General features: G+C 42.3%; 1 protein-coding gene across 1 annotated transcript; it reads right to left on the reverse strand.

The window, feature by feature from the left end:
- LOC108938447 (complement C5-like) lies at window positions 1-21288 on the reverse strand. The gene is made up of 41 exons (XM_029259391.1): window positions 21110-21288; window positions 17220-17412; window positions 15332-15485; window positions 15154-15224; window positions 14720-14814; window positions 14440-14522; window positions 13948-14038; window positions 13717-13822; window positions 13339-13474; window positions 12973-13088; window positions 12634-12834; window positions 12052-12255; window positions 11751-11960; window positions 11473-11622; window positions 11100-11229; window positions 10794-10862; window positions 10416-10607; window positions 9973-10063; window positions 9434-9516; window positions 9037-9176; window positions 8446-8673; window positions 8170-8230; window positions 6746-6835; window positions 6199-6411; window positions 5993-6071; window positions 5561-5720; window positions 5359-5457; window positions 4824-4995; window positions 4384-4589; window positions 4013-4165; window positions 3278-3340; window positions 2936-3029; window positions 2822-2861; window positions 2465-2567; window positions 2166-2240; window positions 1555-1660; window positions 1340-1426; window positions 1120-1206; window positions 849-932; window positions 571-709; window positions 1-295 (listed from the first exon to the last, which is right to left on the reverse strand). The coding sequence occupies exons 1-41, from the start codon at window positions 21175-21177 to the stop codon at window positions 157-159; spliced, it is 5061 nt and encodes a 1686-aa protein (XP_029115224.1). The 5' UTR covers window positions 21178-21288; the 3' UTR covers window positions 1-156.
- Between the last annotated feature and the right edge of the window lie 2376 nt (window positions 21289-23664).

The raw sequence follows: 23664 nt of genomic DNA on the forward strand, positions 1-23664 counted from the left end.
TTTTTGTACTCATTTTATTTCTTCTAGACAAATGTATGCATTACCTATATTTACACATGCACAGACAATGTAGCATATTTGTATTATGGCACAACTGCAGGAGGAACTGGGCAGAAAAATGACTCTAAATGAAGAGTGTACATTACAGAATCCAAATTAAGGGCAACCCATTAGTAAGAAATCCTCTGCAAAGTCCTCCATGATATTTAAGAAGTCAGAGCAGGGTTTCCCTTTGCAGTCACTTGCTGTGGGCCATTTCTCCACCCAGGCCTCTGAGTCCAGGGGGAATTTATACCTGAAACATAAAGGCTTTGTTTAGATCAATCTTTTCTTCTACCATGAGGTCAAAATGCATAAAATATATTGCTATATTCCTTATAAACAGTAATGGTTCATATATGATGAATGAAACTTTTTTATGGTAAACGAAATCCTGCTGTCTTATTCTTGTTAAGCTAACAGTCTTCTACAGATCACCTTCTTATGCCAGCAGTCATGAATATTAAACCTATGCAACACTGATTGACTTTATAATCAAACATTTTGAGCTAAATTAGCCAGACTACTTACTTGTATCTCCTGTTGTGTAGTATCTGCATGCCCTCTGCTCCCATGATCAGATAGTGCGCTCCATCCTGCAGCTTGACATCTGTACATGTTGCCTTCTTTACAAAAGTCACCTCCGTGTTTCTCTGAACATTTTCAGTACCTGTAACAGTACAAAGAACACATGGGATCAGTGAAAAAAGTAATTTATCACACTGTATAAACAATTCATGGTTGACTTGTGACTGTTTAATGTGGTTACTTTTGTAGATGGACTGCATGCATACAGTTCCTCTCCTTACCCTTTTTAAATACATCTTCTATTTTGGCAACATAATTCACAAAATCTCCTTCTCCCTTTGAATATTCAATCTGTACTTTAAATGCTGAAGAAAAAGAAAAGTAGAAGGTCACATTGTTTCCAATAAATCATTGTTTATAAACATAAAAATATCATACTGTCTAAGCAACACTAGGCCATATTGTTCTGAAAAATTATTCTGAAAAGCTCCACAAAATGGCAAAATTTTGAACCAGAGTAAAGTGTGGAAAGAAGTAAAATTAAAATCTTACCATATCTTATTTTATCCTGGCAAGCTGTATCTAAACGCTTCTGGGCCGTGATGGAGAGATCCATCTCAGTTACAAAACTGCACGAGGCTGCGGTCAAAAACAAGTGGGTCACAGAGCAAATGAAGCGTTTGGATGAACAACCAGAGCCTACCTTGATTTTCTTGAGTCTCCACACTTCTCATGTCTTTAACCAACACCTGCCAGATTTTGCCCAGCCTACCTGTCATACACTGACACTGATCACCCTCACACAGCTGCAGCAACTTGCGTTCCTCGTGTGCATGGTAAAGCTTGGAGCACTGGCTATCTGTAACGTACCAGAAGCAGACGGTCACTCAGCACAGTGACAAACAGAGCACTTGCACGTAGGCCATGGAGGGCCCAGCATTGGGACCGTGAGGGTAGAATTATGCTCAGGGAGACGAGGGGCCATACCTGGGTCACGGTACTCATACACCTTGAAAAGGGAGGAGCTGACCATGCCAGTACGGAAGAGCTCCTGCATCCGAAAGCCCACACACAGGAATGTATCTGAGGGAATCTGTGGACATTAAGGAAATAGTGTGTTATGTGGGCGGCATGGCGGTGCAGCGAGTAGCGCTGCTGTCTCAGAGCACCTGGGTGGTGCGAGAGGACGTGGGTTTGACCCCTGCTCAGTCTGTGTGGAGTTTGCATGTTCTCCCCGTGTCTACGTGGGTTTCCTCCGGGTCCCTCCCACAGTCCAAAGACATGCTGTTCAGGGTCCCCCACAGTGTGTGAGCGACAGAGAGAGTGTGTGTGTGTGTGTTCCACTGATGTATGGATGAGTGACCCAGTGTAAGTAGTGTATCTAGCAGTGTAAGTCACCTCGGTGAATAAGGTGTGTGGGCTGATAACACCACATAGGGTTCACTGGAAGTCGTTTTGGAGAAAAGCGTCTGCTAAATAAATAAATGTAAAATGTAAATCACAGGTAGCAAGAAGAAAGATGAACCAAAACCAGTATTTCTTTTCACCTGGAATTAGCAAAACAGTCACTAAAATACGTGCAGGAAAGTAGTACTCACAGTGTCCAGCTGGAGAATGACCTGGTCTTCTTTAATCTCATAGTGAGAGACTACAGATTCTAGTCCATTCTGCATCTGTGGAGCAACACAGTCATCAATGACTTCATCACTCTATGACCCTTTGTTACAGGACAGAACTATACTGAAGAGTGCAGGGTGAATGCAGGGTGAACGGCGAAAACAGCAAGAGAAAAGGAATTCAAAAGGTAAACTGGACATGGCCTTGTGGAAAGCTCTTATAATGGGTGTCGTCTGCAAATTAAGAAGGCAGAACTCCTTACAAGTCTGCTGACCCTTACCATTTCGAGGTCCTCCTGGAAAGGCTGCATGCCTGTGGGCAGATGGATCTCCATGACTGTATGTGCTGACTCTGTATACACCTCATTGTCTCGAGGATTGTACCTGCCCAAAACACAGACATGCAGACAGAAAAAGGAGGGAAAACACTATCTTGTGGCATCACACAAATAATATCTGTGTTGCTGCTTGCTATAAAAAAAAATCTAAAGTATATATCAGAGGTTCAGTGAACATATCTGCTTTTGTCGAAACAGTTGTAATAAATAAAGTGGAGCAGCTAAAATTTTATGCAGCTGTTCAGTTGCAGTGAAAGGGATATAACTCCTTGAAGAGATCACAAAGAAACTGCGACTCACTTAGCACAGGCAACAAGTCGGGGGGCCAGAAGCATGGGATCTAAAGGAACATCAGCATGAAAATTACTGAACCATCTCACAGACTGGAAAGAAGCTCTTCATATGCTATGCTACCTGAGGAACTCGGAACAGGTGGATGAACCTCAATGGTCAGGTGGAAGTGGCAGTTGTCATTACTCTGTGTTGTGGTATAGTACACAGTTTTCATCTGTAGTGACAGATTATAAGATGTCATTTCAGATGGAAGAAACAACAACAACAACAACAACAACAACAACAACGAGAACATCAAAACTAATCTTTCACATGCAGTTGTTCAGCAACCTCGCATCTAACAAATTGAAAATAATCAAGTTTAAGCTCATCTGACCTGCATAAAAAATGCACATCTTTGACATGAAAGATTCAGTTTCTTTCTAGACAAAAGAAAAGTAGAGCATCTGAAAATAAACTCACATTGGCAACTGATACCCCGGTACTACTGCCTGTGATCAGGACAACGTCATCATCCTTGTTGACCTGTTAAAAAGACAGTTACTCATTTTATATATAGAACATATATAGGCTTTTTAGATAAAATGAACTTAGCATCTTTCTCAATAACTGCCAAAAATTGTTGTTTTTTCCCCAGCTTTTCTAGAAATAAAAATTCAATTACAGAAATGTACATTAATTTCATTGTATGGTGTAACAAACTGTTTACTGTACATATGACAATAAACTCTTGAATCTTGAATTACTTACATAAAAATACCATCACATAACTTTTTCATTTTATCATTATTAAACTGCATGAACATTTATAAACGATTCGCAAGTTCTCAGAGACTTCTACTTTCATTCATAGAAAATTTGAAAGAACAACAGGAATTCCAAAAGTATTTGCAATAATGTTTTTTTATAAATATATTACGGACACTTTTTGACTTATCCTGTACAAATAGAACCGTAGCAAGAAAACAGAACCCATAACATTCTGTTGCAGACATTTTAATGAAAAATTAAAAGTAACTGCATATGAAGGTAGCAGATAATATAGTGGCTAAAGGTACAGACTTTTGCAGGTATTGCTTTAAGGTTCGGTTAAGGTCGTGGTCTCACTGACTTGAATGGGGTTCCTGATTTGACCCATTTAAAAAAAAATTTAAAAAAAAATTTAAAAAAAAAATCAGAAATGGGAAAGAGTCTTGCCTGGATTGCTTTGCCCACCGGTTTCCTCTGGGAGAGCTTTATTATTTCTAGTTCTCCTTTGTTTCTGTAGGAGGCACGGATCTCCATGTCAAGCTTGGCATGTTTGACCAACGTACTGTATTTGGTTAGGGCTTCCAGAGTGAGAACCGTGTCCTAGGATGAGGAGGAAAGGGGAGAATTTCCAGGTTTGTGGCACTGTGCACTGATGTATAATATACAGTAAAATAGCTAAACGGAGCAATGTGATTAATAGTCTGGCCATGTGATCGGCAACGGGTCAACATATTCAAGAGAACAGTTGAGGACTGTTATATGATCAGTGACTAAAAGGCAGACTATCTTGTGTCCCATAACAGGCAATGCCCAGTGACCTGCGTTGACTGAAATCCTCCTCCATAGCGCTGGTCTTGTGAGAGCCATCTGATGATGGGGGCTGCATATTCACTGTCCCCATACAGCAATGCCATGAGCAGGACATACACTGTAGTCTCCACGCTCTGTGCTGATGCCTTATTAGGTGCTGATGGATTCGGAGATGTGGACTGCTCCTGCCAGAACCGGACCACGGGTGGATTTCCTGCACCACCACAAATGAGATGACTGGATGTCAATTCAAGGAGATACCCACACTTCAGAGGCTACGTTTAAACTGCTTTGTTATTAAGCAGTGTAGACATTTCACAACCGTTAATGTATTTCCTACTATATGCGACATCACGCTGTGTAGTACCAACAACATGTTCATTCATTTATATTTAAAAGTGACTCATTTTCCACTTAGTAATACATCAGTAACCACTTCAGAAGATACCTTTCACTTGTGCATAATTCTGAAGTGTTTCATATAGTTCCCGAGCTGGTATGCTGCTTTTATCCAATAACGCCAGGGAATAAGCAGTAATTGCTCGCACATACATGTTCTTCAGGGACTTGATGTTGTCGAACAAGAACCTCTCTGCATTTTTAAGTAATTTGTTAAATTCCTGCGAAGAACATGACAGAGTTTAATCAAACTGTTCATAGTCACTGCTACACAGTATCATCACACTGACACGGAATTCTAAAAAAAGAAAAAGAAAAAAAATGCAGTCATATGTTACCTTCTCCATTTAAGAATAAGGAAGCAATATGTAAAAATCACAGCATAGCTCTCAAAGAGGCTCGCCCAGCAAAAGCGTTCTTCCTCCATCCTACATTTCACAAAAACTTTGAGAGATTCAGTTTGCCATGGATTTGCCTTGTACTATGAGCAAAGTTTTCCTACTTCTAACCAGATATGGCTCAGATTTTGTTTATCTTGGATATATCCTAAATACAGTAGTGTATATCGGTGTAAGACATCGTACCTCCAGGGAGCACTCTGGGACTGCCATGGCATTCTTGATGCCAATTATTACAAAGGATGTGAGATAGGCTGCCTGCTCCTTCACGTTTGCTCCAGCACCCTGTTACAAGGCAGACAACGCAGACACAGAAAAGCTTTTAATGCGTTTAAAAAATACTTGATGCACAAGCCATATTGTCTTTATCGCTAAAAAAGCGAAGTACCATGAGTTTCAATGGCTTGTAGTCAGCGAGCTCCTTGAATGAGCCGTCCGCATTCTGACGACTAGACTGCAGCCAGAAGAGCGAGTTGCACAAAGACCTTCTGTCCACTGTTACATACTTGTCCACTTGTCCAAAAGTCTTCACTACGAGAGCTGTCAGCCTAGAAAAGAAACCAGTCTTCAATAAACTGTGTCGGGTGGTGCGGACTAGGTCTTTACCATTTTTTGCCCCACTGATCTGGGGCAGCTGGTAGTGTACTGGTTAGAGCAGCTGCCTTTTGACCCAAAGGTCACAGGTTCAAATCCCACCTCCAGCTATAGTACCCTTGAGTAAGGTACTAACCCCAAATTGCGCTAGTAAAATAACCCAAGTGATAAATAATTGTAGATAGCGTAAAACTGTAAGGTGCTTTGGAGAAAAGGGAAGACTCACCATGTGCTGGCCTCTCTGTCCTTCCACATGCTGTAACCATACTCAAGTTTTTTTCTGAATGACATCACACTGGTGATCCCTGTATTAGTCACGACAGGAAAGCAGAAAAAACAAGAATGTGCTCACTTAGAGCAATGTGTCACCAACTGCAGCACAGCATGCCACTTCACTGGCTTCCATGTCCGGTGAGTGTGTGATGTGCCCACCTTCCTTCAGCTTTCTCTTGAGCGCTACTCTGTGGCTGGTGGTATCATCGCCCAGCAGGTCCCACCTCTCTGTCTCTTCCAGGTAGTGGAAGACATAGTAGATGGGGAGGATGCCCATAATTTCTACTTCAGCAGAACCACGTGGTAAATTAGTCAACTGGTACAGCCCTTTGGGGTCAGTCATAATAAACATGATGTCTCCCAGCAGCTCACCTACACAGAGAGATCAGGGGCAAAGCAGAACAACAGTGAAAGGATTTTGGGCTCTTTCCTATATAACTGCATATCATTGCTTTTTGTTTCGAAAGTGCACATAGGTCATATGTTGCAAAGATGATTCTGCGGAGATCATACGCTACTTGAACAGAAAACAAATTCTCCATATACCTTCGTCATGAGTTGTTCCATGTTTGAGTGCTCCAAAACCAAAAATGTGTTTGGAAACTCATTGTGTGTTACTTAAATTAATTTCACTAGACATTTCAGAGGCTTAAAATTACTTTTTTTTTTTTTAAATTTTTTATTTTTAAAAATCAAAGGACTGTACCACTGACAGTGAGGAGACGCTCCACATTAGACTTGGGTACCAAATTTAGAGGAATGCTGTTGTTGAATTCTAGGCTCATTCTCAGGTTTCCTAGGGAGAACAGAAATGTTTAAAAAGTATACAGTGGTCAGGTTTGAATTAAATAACCTAATTTGGACAAACAATGTGAATACAACATAAAAATAAAGTCTGAAAAACATACCCTTATTTTCAGGATCTATGAAAAACTAAGTTTTATGCTCTGAAATCTCAGTGTTTTAGCAACAAGAAAAATTTAACAGTTTTAGAATTTCACTTGAAGGTTCTATGGTCACAGAAGTATGACTTATTTGCTATGATAAGTCAGTTTGTTTAAATTATTTTTCCATTTCAGAAAATCTATTTAAATTTTCCAGCTGGAAATAACAACTATATACGACATTACTGTCTAGTTGAAGCTTTCATTCAGAGTGATTAGTTTTATTTCACACATTTGTACAGGAGGGTATGGTTTTAGCAGAGCAGTTCAGTATATGTGTTTTATCAGAGGCACCACAGCAAAAGGGGCTTGATGTGAAAGCCTTCTGGTTACACGTGCGTGTTTTAAGCCACTGCAGTGTCTTCTTTGTATGAGTTGACATTCCTGGATTATCTATTCTCACAAATTTGGATTTTAGCCATAGTTTTTGGTGCCTTATTTTTGACAGTTCAAAGCTTACATTTTATGTGTAGTTATATTAATTCTGTGTTGCATAAATCAAACTCTTTAGTTTTACATGAGTGTTTTTTTAAAATATATTTCAAACATAAAGGTGAAAGCAATGGCCATCTTCCCTCCCTCCAGGAGATCTACAATAGGCGGTGTGTGAGGAAGGCACAAAGGATCATTAACGATCCCAGCCACCCTAGTCACGGACTGTTCCACCTACTCCCCTCAGGTAGACGGCACCGGAGCATCCGGGCCCGCACAAGTCGGCTAAGGGACAGTTTCTTTCCTCAGGCCATTAGACTGTTAAATACGCAGGGCAAAGACTAAAATTCAAATCCGCTGCTTTATTTCCCTGTATTCTCTGTTTTGTTTTTTACTTCTCTATTTTTCTTAATTATTTATTTATTTATTTTTAATCTATTTTTATTTATTTTTTATTCTTCTTATGACATACTTTTAATACTGCACTTTCTGGAGCTGCACTCAAGATTTTTCACTCTTCTCTACATGTTATGTTGATGATGATGTGACAATAAAGCTTGTATTGTAATTATACATGTAAGACTGCGCAAAGTTAAGTCTGACCTGAAGTAAAATGCTAAAGGAACACATTGCTCAAAATCAAATTCCTCTGGAATGGTTAAAGATGAAAAAATACTTGAACATATGGCAATAATTATCACAGAGAGTGATAGCATCTGAGTAATACATGTATGCAGGAGCCTTAATAGCTCACCATAGACACCCTGGGGATCCAAAGTGCCTCCAGTGTTCAATTCTGTCCTGATGCCCTCTGGCTGTAAGAAGCAAGAGAGAATCATTCCCATGATTGTGACCATCCCAACATCATGAGCTCCATCTTCTCTTTAAATTGCGCATGCAGTTCTTTGTTGTTTCAATTTCTTTTTTAAAGCATAATTGCATGGCTCTTGATTTATAGTGATGATCTTGTATCAAACAATGGTGACCTTGCCTGTTAGGATTAGCACAACTAAGAGTATCAACAGTTTACCACCACACGAAGGGTCTTGATGAGGGTCTCCGAGCCAAGAGGTGATTTTAGAGTGAACCGAAGTGTGTGTGAGCCAGCTTCCAAAGCCATGAGTGTGAAAGAAACCAAATTCACCAATTCCTCCTTCAAAGAAGTTTTGATACAAGGCGTACTTTGCGCTTGCCCATCTTCAGTTTGCCTGCCCTGAAGTAGGCACACCCCTTTGGGCACAGTAAGTGTCACACAAAACTAGCCACACACACAGATTGACAGACACGGACAGAGGAGAAACAAGTCAGCATGCAAATACACACCATATTTGTGAGAAAGTTCTAGGTAAGGTACATTCATGGATTTCCATCAGAGTCAACAGGGTAAGGTGGATGTGACACTCATTGACTTGAGCGGAACATAAAAATAATAAAAGTGGAAATGTCTGTACTGGGTCTAACTTCTCATGAATTTCAGTGACTATATCATACATACTCCGATTTTAAATCATTCTTTATTTCTCTTACAACGTATCTGTTTCTACATCGAAACCTCCAAAACTGGAAAAGAAACAAAGCATGAGACTCAAGAGTGATGGGCAAGAATGACAGTGCATATTACCCAGGAGCCTGTGAAATACTGGCTGTAGACGGAACCACGGAGCTCCACTTGCTCCCCACGGACCATAGAGTAGGGTAGGGGCACATCCAAGCTCACTTTCTGGGTTACTTGGACCCTTAGGGCATCTGCCACACATATTCCTGCAGACCAAGGAGCAGGTAAATGGGCTGCACTCACAGGACAGGAGCACAGAGAGGTGACTTGTATTCCAGGATGCTGAATCTACACTGCCTGCTGTACCTTTCACTGCATGCAAATGAGTACAATAACAGCATGAAACACTGGGCTTGGGGCTTGAGGTGATGATGCTTGTGATGTTGCCACCTTTGTCCTTTTCCTGGGCCACCATAAGGGTGACGGTCAGTGGCTTGTTTTGCTTTCCCTCTATTGCACTTACCCTCACTGAACATCCCCACAGCTTTTATTTCCCACGTGGTGAGTGAGTCTGGTAAAGGTTTGGACAAGGAAAACAGCCCTGACCTGTGAAACCAATTGAATGAGGTTTAAAACGGTCCTGAGAAGCCACTACGTTCAGCACAACACAGAGCATAATGCTCTAACTAAAGAGTGAAACACCTGAAGAAGTGCAGTACAAAAAGCTCAGATCAGTTTTGCAAAGTTTTTAAGTGTTTATTGTTTTCAGTGAAAATTCTGTAGCGGTAACATTTTTTTCAATCTCACAGATGTAAATACTTGAACTAAAAACAGACTTAAAACAGCACTCTCAGTACAAATCATTAAGCCATTTTTACTTGTCATCTGTTGTAAAGAGGATGAAGCTTATAATTTAATTTGGTCTTTAATACTGACTGGTTTTTGACACAGATAAATGGCATAAGTCCTCTTTTAATCTTGGCAATATTTGCATTTTCGCATTTGCATTGCATCATGTTTGTATTTTTGGGTGAATAATGGAATATGGAATGATCTGTTCACCTATCTGAGATGCGGTGAGTCTCCCAGAGCCAGCTCTCTGGGAAGTAACTGCGCACACGTGGAGCTTCCAGTCCAAACTCCAATTCAATCTCTGAAAGAAGACAATGATGACCTCTAAAGTCAAAGTGCCTTTATTGTCATTTCAACCATATACAGCTGGTAGAAGTATACAGTGAAACGAAACAATGCTCCTCCAGGACCATGGTGCTACATAAAAAGCAACACAAAGCTACCTACACACAACAAAATCAATGAACAGAAAAAAAACAGAAGATATTACAATATAATAAATACTACATATATAAACATACTAATTAGCAGCAAAAAATACAGCTGGTCAATAACCACTCAAGGATTAAAACAATTTTACAGAACAAACCTTCATGGTAATTCACTAGATAAACTGTAGATAAACAGCTCAGAAAAGTATTGTGCTGACTCACCCATACGTGCCAGTTGAAGTTCGTTTTTGTTCTGGTGTTCTAGCTTCAGGCGAAACTCGCAACACTCTCTAAAGGCCTTCTTGCACTCCTCTGAATTGGAGAGGCGTCTTGCACGTGCAGAACATGTATCCAGAGTTGGAATAGTCTTTATCCCCGCCAGGCAGCAATTTTTAAGGTGCTTATATGACCTGACTGTGGGCAAGGACTATCAGTTACCAAAGACCTACCCCGCCACCTACTCGACCAATGTCTCCTGATGTTTAAATGCCTGGGAACAGGCTGGCATCTTAAAGCTGAACACCAATGTCCTCATCCATCTTTATCTACACCTTCTTAAACATGTCAAAAGCAACAAAAGACAGGACACAGTCAACTTGCCTTTTTTTTGCATCTGGGGCGTAAGGCCTGCTTGTCGCTTTGGACGAGTAATTGCTGAACACGTTTCATCTGAATAAGAAATCATTCAAGTGAGCCAAAAGCAGTGAGGCTCATGAATGATGGATTTTATAGACTGGAATTATTTAAATACAATGGCAATTCAAAAAGAAATATCAAAATACATTTTAAAAGTTTTTGACTTGCTTCTGGAAAATCCATACCAGATGAATTTGTCACATATCAATAATTTACAGTCTCAGCAGAAAACATGTACCCCGTTTTCTGATATTTCCCATGACAATATACCTTCAAGCTGCGCAGCTTTAGCATTGGCATTGGTCATGAAGGTGAGACCAGCAAGACGGAAAACATCAGCGTTGTCTTTTCCCCCACCTCCCCCACAGCCGTGGTCACTCTGCTCAATGTGGCGCAGCACCTACAAGCAGAGGGAGAAAAAAAAAAACACAGTAATATATCCATTGTGTTATACGATGTCTTCTAAAAGTCAAATTAATTATTTGAGAATAAACCATGTTGATTAAAATGCATGAAATGTCTGTTTTGTGATTAACTGAAACAAGTTTCTTCCCTCCTCGCATTTGAGGCAAATGGAGCTCAGCGGCGATGTCCGATTGCGTTAGTGAGGTGTTGCCATCTGTGGCTTGGGTGGGAGACTCACTCTGGTCATTGGGTCTTTTCTGAAAGCTTTGAGATTGTAAATAGCAGTGTCGATTGAGGAAAGGGCCACAAGGGAGTTATGCTTGGCCTTCACCGTCAGTGCCAAGTTGTCCTTAGGACTGTATTCCTTTGTAGGTGCAGAAAGCCTCATCTGGCCCACAGCGAAGAAGACAAAGAAGGGTGACCATAATGGTCTGTAAGGGTTTTTGTATTGTGTGATAGAAATACAATTTAGAAGTACAGAAGACATGGAACAACATTTCATCACAGGCAACCTACCTGGAGATCATTGACACATTTCCCTTTAACATTAATCCATACCGAGTCCGCCACTAACTCAGTTATGTTCTCCCCAGTCATTATGTAATAGACCAGCAGACGGGCAGATGGCACCATGTCAGGTGTCACCTGAAAGTTGATGGCCTGGTAATTGGATCTTCCATAACGGTTGACCGTGTCAAACTTTACAATTTTCCCCTTAGAAATGACCTTGGAAGGAAAGTGTAAACAGGAATAATTAAATATCATGGTGGGAGGTGGGAGTGTTATGGAATTCAGTCCAGTGCATAGTGTTAATTACCTGATAACTGAATGTTTGGAGAGAAATATTGCTGTAGTGCTGGAAGTAGACACTGATGGTGAGATATTCACCCGCATTTAGCTCTTGATAGTGGGAAGCCCAGTCTATGTACAGATAACGCTTGTCGATGGAGTAGTAGGCAGTAGTTTCATGCCTTAGCATGGCCTGGTTACTAGGAGACAGGCTCTTATCTGCCGTCTCCAGCTAAAACAAGAGAAACATACAGGATCACTTGATTACTTTGTCCGTTATGATTTCATATAGAATTTGATCAAAATTTTAACACACACCAAAAGTACATTTTTTCCCCCCCAAGATCATGATACAGTGATGCACTTTACTAGCCAGGCAAAATGAAACTGGATTTCAGAAGTGCATGCCTGCAAATGCCAACACTTTTTAAGTACTGTATACACTCATGAATGTAAAGGAGGGAAGAGTAGAGGAGTAGTAACAGAGGTATATCTTTGAAGGCACAGGCAACGGACAGACTGGGCCGTTCACAAAGGGCTGTGTAGAGAAACAGGTACAAAGAAGGGAAAGAACTGAGGGTTATCACATGTAAACATGTTACTTCCTCACAGTAAAAACAGCAGCCTTAGAGTCGGAGGGCATGTTGTAGATGAAGATTGCTGTGCCGTCGTTACGGCTGGTCTGAGCGTAACCCTCTGTTGTTCCAGAGTAATCCAGCAGTGACTCCTCTCCGTTATTGTTGGTCATAGTTGCACGCACCTTCACTGGCACCTGACCCACAGGCTGCCCTAGAGGGTCCTTCACTAAAACCTTTAGGCGTGGAAAAATGCAGGATAAATAATCACACAGTGAGAACGCATGTCCAGTTTACATCTGCATGGACAAAGGTGAAAATCTGGGCATGAAACACATAAATCGGTGAAGGCATCAGACTCAAAGGTGGCCTACCCTGAGAGAGTATGGCAGTCCAGGCTTGATAAATGGCGGAGTGGCAACCAGTGCCATCGTAAATGGTGACTGGAGAAATTTTACTGTAGCGAGCTCTGCCTCTTGAGAAATACCCCCTGATATAGAATGAAGGCAGCAGAAATCAATGAAGGAGCAGCTGCCGTTAATTTTTTTTCTAACAGTAAATAAAACCAAGAGCATTAATTGGTTTATTTAGATGGCCTCCTATACAGTGAAATATTTGCCATGAAAGAGTTGCTAGAGTAATTTCGAGAAGTACTCTGGCGTAGCTTCTGCAAAGGATTTGCTCTCATAGGAGTCGCTGTCAAGGAGAGATGTCAAGGAGCTGCTAGTGTGGTTTCTTACCGTCAGTTTCACGCAGGGATACAGCAACGTACAAGAACTTCCCATCCATGTCCTGCAGGGTTCTGGGCCCACTGTCTTCCAGCAGTTTCAGGGCCTCTTCCACGTTGATGGAAACTTCTAGGAATCCATCAATCAGCTAATCAGAATGCACACAAAACAATGCTACATCACCCAAAACCTGTCAGGCCACCGAGCAAAACACAAGAATGACTATTACTCCAGCTCCTACACACAAACCCGCAAAACAAGCACCACTGCTTCAAAATGGGCTAATACAGCCCATATAACAAACAATGATATGAACGGACATGGATCAAGAGCTGCGTTCTTGATGGGTTCCAAAAAGAGTGCGGCATTTCACAGAAATGCATTTGGTACCTCTTGTTTTGTTACTGTGTTTGGAATTATGGTGGTCTGGCTGCCCTCGGTATAACCAAATCTCAGGAACACCTGCGCAGAGGAAACTGGAGACCCATGGACGTACCTAGCAAACAAACCAGCCCAAGATCAAAATATGTCTAATGCGACTACTATGTTCTTGGTAAGTAATTTTCAAATATTATTACATTATTGCAGTCTCTAGCAATTCTGTGCAAACAAACTTTGTACCTGGCTGTCACCGTAAGCTTGAATGAGTGAAAGGTGACAGAACTGATGTAGCTGGCCTCCGGCTGGATTTGGACGGATATGCTGGGTAAAACTGAAAGGCAAAATAAGGTGGGTAGGATGGAGAAGAAGTGGTTGCTGGGTAACTGGGTAAAAGCACAAGTTGCTATGGAGGAGTCAAAAAAGATCCTGAGGTTCACAGGTGAAAGGCAAGTGACAGATATGAGTCTTGAGAAGACATTCATTGTGGAACACCTGATTTTCAGATCACAGACAAAGCATGTACATGTGGTATAACTTTTTCTGTGTGAGACCCTAGATGAAGGTCATTTCCACCAACCATCAAACCTTTACTCACAACAGGACCTGATCTGTAAACACAGTTTCTAGCAAAAATGGTCATGGATTGGAACCGTTTCAATATTACTTAGGTAGCCCAAGGATAACATATGGTAAAAGGGCAGCCAATTTAGACATTAGTCACTTCTCATTTACCGTATTCCTTGACTTCAAATTCAGCTGTTGCTTGAGTGCTGAAGTCATCAGTGTAGGTGGCCTCAATTCTCCAGACACCACACCTGCAATGAAAAGCATGTACGAAAAGACAAGCTCAGTGCTAGAACCTTTTCGCACATTTCATCCTCCGCTGGTTAAACAGCTATTTGGTATCAAATTAAGGAAACCAAGAAGGCCGCTGTGTTGTAAACCTTGACAACAAACTGCAATATTTATACACAAAACCACACAACACCGGCTGTGCATCACAAACACCTACTTTGGCTTAAGGGGGATTTTAAAAGGCGTCTGCATTGAGAGAACCCCACTGACATCTCTTAGCTCCACAATATCCATCTTTACAGCATCTGGATCCTGTGATAGTCATGTGAGGGAACAGTGTCAGCAGACCACTGTCTCCTTGGTCAAAAGAAAGACTTCAAGATGTAATATTTCAATGTACAATGAGACCCTGAAGTAACAACTGCACTCAGATATACAGTACACCATGTAAGAAAACGTAAGCTTTACTTTACTACATCTGTGAGCAAGGCATGATGAAAACCACATGTATAAATCATCAGGAAAAATAAAACCGCACAATTAAAATATTTAATATGAAGGTCACCATTCAGTGTCCACTGTAATTATAATCATGGTGCTGTACTAGACTAAGTATACTGACTAAGGCGGTTATAAACCACTGGTACTTACTACGAAGGTGAGCGTAACAGGTCTGAGTGCTGGCCTCAGCTCTTCATCGAGGGAAAATACTCGCACCTTCACTACAGGAAGATCCAGGATGTAAAGGAGGAGTGCAAATATTAAATTATAGGTATACATACTGGAGTTGTTCCTCCCTGTTACAGGTTGCTTTGGCGCGTTCCCACACCTGACTGTTCGGGGTTGTACAACGGCTTGTCTGTCTGGATGAAGAAGAAGCCGTTCTCACGAGTGACCTCCACTTTCTCCTCCCTAGTGAAGTTGGTGGACATCGCCTCCAGGTATACATAGGAAGCCTCCTTCGGGAAATCTTTGGGCAACAGCTGCAGTCAAGGAAAGGGGTAGATTTAACAACACAGAAAAGTTCATGATATTCTGAAACCAGTGAATCAACCTTGATTGTGAATCGCTAAAAACATTACCGTAACAAAATATCTCACAAAATATTCGACTGAGTTAATCTGTTTATTAATTTGTGAAGGACAAGCAATTAATTTATGTGGAGTATTATGCGGGAAAAAAAGAAAAAAAGCTATATGATGAACAGTGGCTGCCAGACAGGGGACCTTCGAGGCACTAGAGACATGTTTCATTCATACCGAGTTACTCGCTGCAAAAGGATTATTTTACAAGAATCTGATTATCATTAAACAGCTCAATCATTCAAGAAATGATGCAGCTGACAATGAATTAAAATAAGAAAAATACAATGTAAAAATAATCCGTCTTCAACGTACTCTCTGAATTCCTGTTTAAATGACATTTAAACATTATTTTTGTTTTTGACAGCACTGTGTTTCTGACATAGGATACATTGTGAGCTGTCCTATATCGTAAGAAGTGAAGATGGGATTTCTGTACTGAAATACTAATGATTTTATTTGCCTGTACAGTATCAGTACCAGTTGGATATAACACATGTTATTTTTAATTCACAGTCTTCCACAACTTACAAAAGCAATGTGTTCCAGAAAAATCCTTCATAACGCAAACATTCATAACTGGAAGATGTAATTACCACTAGTTTCAGTGGTTAAAGTTTTCATCTGTTCCTGAGCCCCCAAAAGTGATAGCAGTTTATGCAATCATCAAACCCCATTAAAATGGACAGTTAATTCTGCAATTAACAGTTTCCCATCAACTTCCCTTCATTACTTACTGCTATACTTTATGGCTCATATTGTTATGAAAATATTACTGTATATCTACTTCCTGCGCTCTTTCATAGTTACTGCATACTTTAGGCTTAAACATGCAGAAATACAACAGACATACATATAAAGTGTTTATGTATTAATTCATCCTTTTAAAAAAAAAAAAAAAAAAAAAAACGCAAAAAAGTTTATGAGAGCAATACCCATGAATTTGCACTTGCTTTAAAAAAAAAAAAAAAAAAAAAAAAAACCCACACACAGCGCCTGTGTGTCATACTGCTGGGCAATTTTTACAGGAGCGAAGTGTTATAAGGCAAACACTCACAGTGGTAACTATACATATATACACTTTTTATTCAGTGTAAATACAACGTGATGATGTAACAAAAAACATGTTTCGTCCATGGACCTTCTTCAGCATTGCCTCATAACACCTTATTTCAGTTTTTTTTGTGGGCTTCAGCACCTGTTGTAACAGCTTCTCCTGCATTTTGGTGAGCGTGTGTTCAATTTTCTACACGAGTAATTTAAGCCAGGTAAGTACCTTGCTCAAAGGTTTTTCTTTCCACTTGACAAAGTTATGATGCGCTAAAGAGTTAGAAAAAGAACCGCATGGACGGGACGGTAAGCAAAGCGATGCTGACTAAACATACTACCACGCTGTAAGTGCCTCACCCATGAGCATAATGGAGCGTTTTGAAGGATAACTGATTCCCCCTCCCCAAAGGGGGGTTGCTACTAGGCCACAGTGCTTTTCTTAACTGCAGTTTTTTAAAATGTTAATAGAATAATGGTATTAAACAACGTTCCTCATAAATGGCAGTTTTCTTAAGTCAAACGTTCGTATCTCGGGGGTGACTGAAGTTAATGTTTCAGACGCAGGGAAAAGAATAGGCGACTTACCCTAAGAGTGGCCACATCTTGGAAGCGATTTGCAGAGGAGAGCGTCACAGACTGAGTGGCAAATGTCTGCCGCTTGTCTGGGTAGCTCTTCAGTGACACAATGAAAGTGGACTCCTCGTTGTAGCCAAAGAGCTGAACAACCACCGTCTCGCTTGCATCCAGTCGCAGGACTTTAGGTGCCGTGATGAGGTACCTGGAAAACCAGGAGAAAAGGGAATAACAATAGTATTTTTATCCAGCTGATGCTTTTCTCCAAAACGACTTACACTGTTAAGCTTCTTGCAGTGATTTCTGCCTTTATATAGCTGGACAATTTTTACTGGAGCAATAAATAGAGTAACTCCACCGTTGCCAGTCCCAAGCCCGGATGAGAAAGGAGGAGGGTTGGGCGACGGGCTTGGAACTAAAAACGGCGAATATCTCCTCAGCTACTATTCCTGCGAGCAAATCGGGTCCTTGCCAGATGACGGCGTCGGAGCAAACCAGCGATGGGGTCCAACGCCTGAAGAAGGATGCGATTTTCTCGGTAAAAATGATTACTAGACTTGGCACCTGGAATGTTTGCACACTTTACCAAGCCGGCCAGCTTGCCCAACTCCTCCGGGAATTTGATAATTATCGTCTCGATGCACTGGGAATTAGCGAGGTACGGTGGATCAGCAGTGGACAACTGGTCAGTAACGGTAAGATCTTCCTGTTCTCCGGTCCTACAGAGTGCCATGAACGAGGTGTTGGTATCGTTCTGAGCAAACGAGCGGCTGAATCCCTCATCGGATGGAAACCTGTGAGTGACAGGGTAATCACCGCACGCCTCCGGACCAAGAGCATCCGAATTACTATCGTTCAAATCTATGCACGGACTGACAGCGCCGATGACGCTGAGAAGGATGAGTTTTACAGCCAACTACAAGATACTCTCAACGAAATACCTCGTCGTGACTTGAAGATCGTCCTTGGTGATTTCAACGCACAGCTGGGTGGTGATTGAAACGGATTTGAGTCTATCGTTGGTCCTTTTGTATCATCGGAACGTCTGAGTGACAACGGCGAGCGGCTGATCTCGTTCTGCGACCATAACGACCTTTGTATTGGTAACACCTTCTTTCAACATCGTCTTATTCACAAGAAGACGTGGCGTGCGCTGGACGGCGTCACCTTTAATGAGATCTATCACATCTGCATCAGTCGACGATGGCGGACATCTCTCTGCGATGGGCAGGTGTACAGGGCAGTGGATGTTGGCTCTGATCATTATCTAGTCCGGGCGAATCTCAAGCTCAAACTCAAACGCCAAAGACAAGTCGTGGTCAAGTGTCCATTTGTCTTAGAAAAGCTTAAAGACCAAGATACCACGAAAGGGTTTGCACTTGACCTCCGAAATCAGTTCGAGACCATTGCTGATATTGCCGACATCGAATACAGTTGGATGATGATGAAGACCATCATCCGGAGTTGTGCAGACAAGAAGATTGAGCACCGACGGGGAAAGATTAAAGAACGATGGATCCAAGACAGGACATGGCAACTGATCGATGAAAGACGAAGAGCGAAACAGTGTAGGGATCAGGCTGACGCTGGGAATGAACAAGCACTTGCGACTACACTATACGCCGACCTCGACCGTCAAGTCAAACGATCATGTCGTCGAGACAAGAAAGACTGGCTCTTACGAAAGGGGGCGGAGGCCCAGGACGCGGCGGATCGCGGCGACTCCAGAACGCTTTACTGAATCGTTAGAGAGCTCACAAGATCGCGGAGCTATTCGAACATCCCAATTAAAGATAAACATGGAAAGCTTCTCCTGACCAAAGCTGAACAGGACAAAAGGTGGATGGAACATTTCAGACATCTTCAACCAGCCTGACCCACCTGCCACGTATGATTTCACCGTAGAAGAGGCGCATAACGACCTAGATGTCAACATGGGCGATATTTCGATCGAAGAGACGAAGATGGCCATCAAAGGGCTCAGGAACAATAAGGCAGCTGGACTCGATGAGATCAACCCAGAGCTCCTGAAAGCGGGTGGTCAGCTCATGGCCGTGCAGCTGACTCGCCTATTCAACATCTGCTGGTGCCAGGGGAAAGTCCCCGAGGATTGGAGAAAAGGCGTCATCGTTCGGTTCCCCAAGAAAGGCAATGTCACCAACTGTGCAAACTGATGAGGCATCACGCTCCTTTCGGTTCCAGGGAAGGCTTTCTGCGCTCTTCTTTTACGTAGTCTGTGCAGGACCATCGACCAACGGCTGCGAGAAGAGCAGGCGGGTTTCCGTAATGACCGCTCCTGCTGCGAGCAGATCTTCACCCTACGAAATATCATCGAGCAATGTGTCAAATATCGCCATCCAATTTATATCAACTTGATCGACTTCAAAAAGGCATTCGACAGTATCCATCGAGACTCGTTGTGGGCGATCCTCCGGGTCTATGGCATCCCAGAAGCCTTCGTCACCATCTTTAAGGATCTGTATCTAAACTCCTCATGCTGCGTAAGGACCGACGCAGGGCACGCAGCTTTTTTCGAGATCACTATCGGCGTCCGCCAGGGCTGTATCCTTTCACCGATCCTCTTTCTCGTTGCCCTTGACTTCATCATGAAAAAGGCAACTGCGTATGTTGAAGCAGGCATCCCTTGGATGGATCAAGATCGCTTGACAGATCTAGATTTTGCAGACGACGTGGCCCTGCTCGCCGAAGACGAAACCCAGCTCCAAAACGCAACCGAGAGACTCATCCATGAAGCCAGTAAGATCGGCCTGCGTATCAGCTTGGAAAAATCAAAGATCATGAAGACCAGACCCGTAGGCGTGCCATCCAACATCACTGTTGACGCGATACGACTGGAGACAGTGGAGAAATTCACCTACTTGGGGAGCATTGTTTGTCACGATGGTGACACCGAGACTGATGTCCGGTGCTGGATCGGGAAAGTTTTGGCCGTGTTCCGTCACCTCCAGCACATCTGGACATCAGCTTCAATCTCCCTCAAGATTAAGTTACGACTATACGCCTCCATTGTCGTCCCGACCGCAATCTACGCATGCGAAACTTGGAAGCTAACGGTGAACACTGTTTGCAGGATAAACGCATTCCACCAACGATGTCTCCGGCGGATTCTCAAGATCCAGTACATCGACCACATTACCAACAAAGAAGTCTTGCGCCGGGGAAATTCCAGCAGCCTTCAAGTTACAATCACGCAACGACGACTCAGGCTAGCTGGGCATATTTTACGAATGCAACGACATCGCATTCCCTGGGTGGCAATGCACCGGTGCCCCCCGGGGCCCAGGCGTGGCCGGGGCTGTCCCTGCACCACCTGGCGTCAAACTTTCATCAATGATCTTAAGTTAGCTGGCGTATCCTGGAACGAAGCTGAAGCGCTGGCAGAGGACCGGCAGAGGTGGAGACACTTCGTCTCCCGATGTGCCCAACAGCACGGGAGGATCTAAGAAGAATAAATAGAGTAAGTATCTTGCTCAAGGGTACTACAGCAAGAGGTGGGATGTGAACTCCGCCTCTGGACCCAAGCATATTAGCAATTACTCGCCAGTATTTAGCGGACACATTTCTCCTAGGTGACTTACAGTGTTAGATATAGAGTAGTGAACTACATAAAATCAATCACCTATTGATACAGCTGAACAATGTAACACACCTAACATAAAAAAGGTCATTTAGAGTCCCCAGTTTACCTCAAACATGCTTTGACTGTGGGAAGAAACCCAGTTAAATATGGGGAGAACATGTGAACTCTAGATAGGTTCAAATCCAGCTCAGTCTATGTCAGAATGCAGAGCCCAGGAGTAATAAGGCACCAATGCTACCTGCTATGCCACAGCGTTACCTGATGTACCATAGAGGTACTATCTAGCATGTTCAACACTTACATCTTGTCCTGTGCCTCTGTCCTCCAGCACAAGCACAGGAAACCGAGTAGCAGTGGAAGTTCCCTCATCTCTCACAGGAACGAGAGCACGACAGAACACCTCCACTCCAAAAAAAACTGCAGTGCTCTGCCTGCCTTGCCTGCTTCACTGAGAAAAATCAAATCTCCACGCTGTTTATTTACAGGTAATCATTATCCCCTGTCTCTAACAAACATAGATGAAAGTTCAGTAAATCCTTAACTAAGAATGTCTTCCAGTCACTGAATAATTTAAATTAAAAAAAAAAACTGCACTCAGAGGGAGATGGTGATTGTGGGTATTAATGATCATGGCTCACTTGAGCATTGAAATATTACAATTTATGATGGAGGACAAGCAATGAAACAGCTTAAACCTGTAATAACATGTTCTGCAGGTTTCTTAACCATGAAGACCAAGTGAAGGAGGTCATAATCACTAATAACCTATTTTCCAAGTTTTTGTATTCAAAAGGGAACGTTTGTGTTGAATATCAAATAATGGGTAGTTGTTGGCTCAGCTTCACAATACACAAGCGTAGACTAAGTCCCTGACTGAACTAAACCAGTCCTGGTAAATGGACAGTTAGAACTCTGCTGTGGTCTGCACTGATTTAAGTTTTTGTCCTGGCAAATAGAAGTGGCAGTAACAAAGAGGAACAAGAACATGATCTCCCATGCAGAGGAAAGCTAAACATCTGGCAGAATTTCTCTTTCTCAACAAAAACAAACCCCTGCCATCATTTCCCAGCAAATATTACCGGACTCCTGCACTTTGGAAACTAATTCACAGCGAGGTGCCTACACTGAAACAAATCCAATGTAAATCGTAGCTGAAGGCTGAGAGGTCGTCATTAGGAAACATGGGAATTTTAGCACTATTTACAGGGAGAGAAAGTTAAACAAAAAAGGGCTGCATTTGGACAAATAGCGGACTTTGACTCCTTACTGCATTTCAGACAGGAGGCCAGTCGGTAGTTCTAGTCTTCATCGAAATCAAAGTAAAGCAGCAGCCAGGTTAATGCTCTGAGCTAAGAGCCATGGTGATCAATTAGTGCCATGTATCCTTGCCCTTATCTACCTATAAAGTCTAAAAAAAAAGGGTTTGGATGGTGTCAGACACAATAACACCAACTGACGTTTTCTAGTTGTTTCCAATGTCCTCTCAGTTGTGCTAAGAGGCAATGAATAGCTTTGCTTTAAGCTGGATGCTAGAATGTGCTTTGGAATCTCTCTAAATGACTTAATTGCTACAAAAAACAATTTGGACAGCTATTTTCCACCAGTGGGGTAGCTAAGGGAGAGCGTCACAACTGATCTGCCAAGAACTTTCTAGTCATTAACTGTTGTATCCAGTCACCCGTTCATACTCTCAGTGCTCATCAAAGCTTTAGAATTACTTTTTTGCAAATGAGAAAAGAACAATATCCTCAGCACACAAATTATTTCTAGCACTAGCAAATACACACCAAATTTATTTAACATCCTGTGTGGTCACTGAAATATGCTGAAATATTGCTGAATATTGAAATATTCCAAAAAGGCAGAAAAATACAAGACTAATACTTTCTATAGCACTCAATACTGCTGCACATATTTCACTGAATATTTGTTCTTATTCCACTGAAAACCTTATGAGGTAGGAGGTTCTATTTAAAGATCATATTCAGCCTAGATTATTATACAAATACTGAAGGCATGGCGCATGACTAAGACCCTAGGGAGCAATTATAAACTGCAAAACAGAAACAGATGTCAAGAAATTATCAGGGAACAAAACCAGTGGTTTCAGATCCACAGCCAACTACAGAATGAGTGCATGGCAGCGTCTGGTATACACAAACATTCAAGTATAACCTCTTAAAAAGTGTAAGAGCACAAAACTCAGTCTTAGACTATTACTATAGTGCTAAAACTGATGAAGCAAGTATGGAAGGAAAGCAAATAAAATCTAACAAGCTTTGACCTTCAGAAGTTACATTTGAAAAAACTGAAATGAAAACATGTGCAAACACTTTGTAGCACAAGTGGAAAGGCAGCCCTTCCCGAACCCTGGGCTCCTTGCCCCACTGGCGGGCGTACTCACTCACTAAATCATTGCATGTCCACACTTTGCCTGTCTGCCTCCAAGGCTCAGCAGCTGGCGGCCCCACAAAGAGCCTTACAGCTGGGCGGAGACATGGTGCTTCCTCATTTCCTCCTGCTTGCACACAGGAAGACTGTTGCAGAGCACCAGCGCTGTCCCTGCCTCAAACTTCACTCTCCCTGCTCACTGCTTTGCCCTCACCCTCCCCTTCCCTCCAGCTTGGAGCCCTTTGAAACAACATAGGAAGCTGCCACCTCAGCCAATCAGCACGAGGCCTGGGCTGCGCACAATGGCCGTGGAATGCGAGAGTGAGCCCCAACCGTGACTCCGCCTGTTAAGAGGAGACTTCCCTCAAGGAGCATGCCAACTTCTTAAAGGCACAGCTACTTGCTGCTTACTTGTTGCTCTGGGGTGTTTGCATCCTTTGACATCTCTAGGTGTCATGCCCCCGG

The sequence above is a fragment of the Scleropages formosus genome, chromosome 17 (assembly GCF_900964775.1).
Source record: "Scleropages formosus chromosome 17, fSclFor1.1, whole genome shotgun sequence".
Lineage (NCBI taxonomy): Eukaryota > Metazoa > Chordata > Actinopteri > Osteoglossiformes > Osteoglossidae > Scleropages > Scleropages formosus.

Bases quoted from the DNA above. Each gene is read 5' to 3' on its own strand.
- LOC108938447 (XM_029259391.1), bottom strand. From the start codon at position 21,177: ATGAGGGAACTTCCACTGCTACTCGGTTTCCTGTGCTTGTGCTGGAGG. The intron at 13,475-13,716 runs GTACCAAATGCA...CATTCTGATTAG, and splicing joins ACACAGTAACAAAACAAGAG to CTGATTGATGGATTCCTAGA. The intron at 9,177-9,433 runs GTAAGTGCAATA...CTTGGTCTGCAG, and splicing joins TGTGGGGATGTTCAGTGAGG to GAATATGTGTGGCAGATGCC.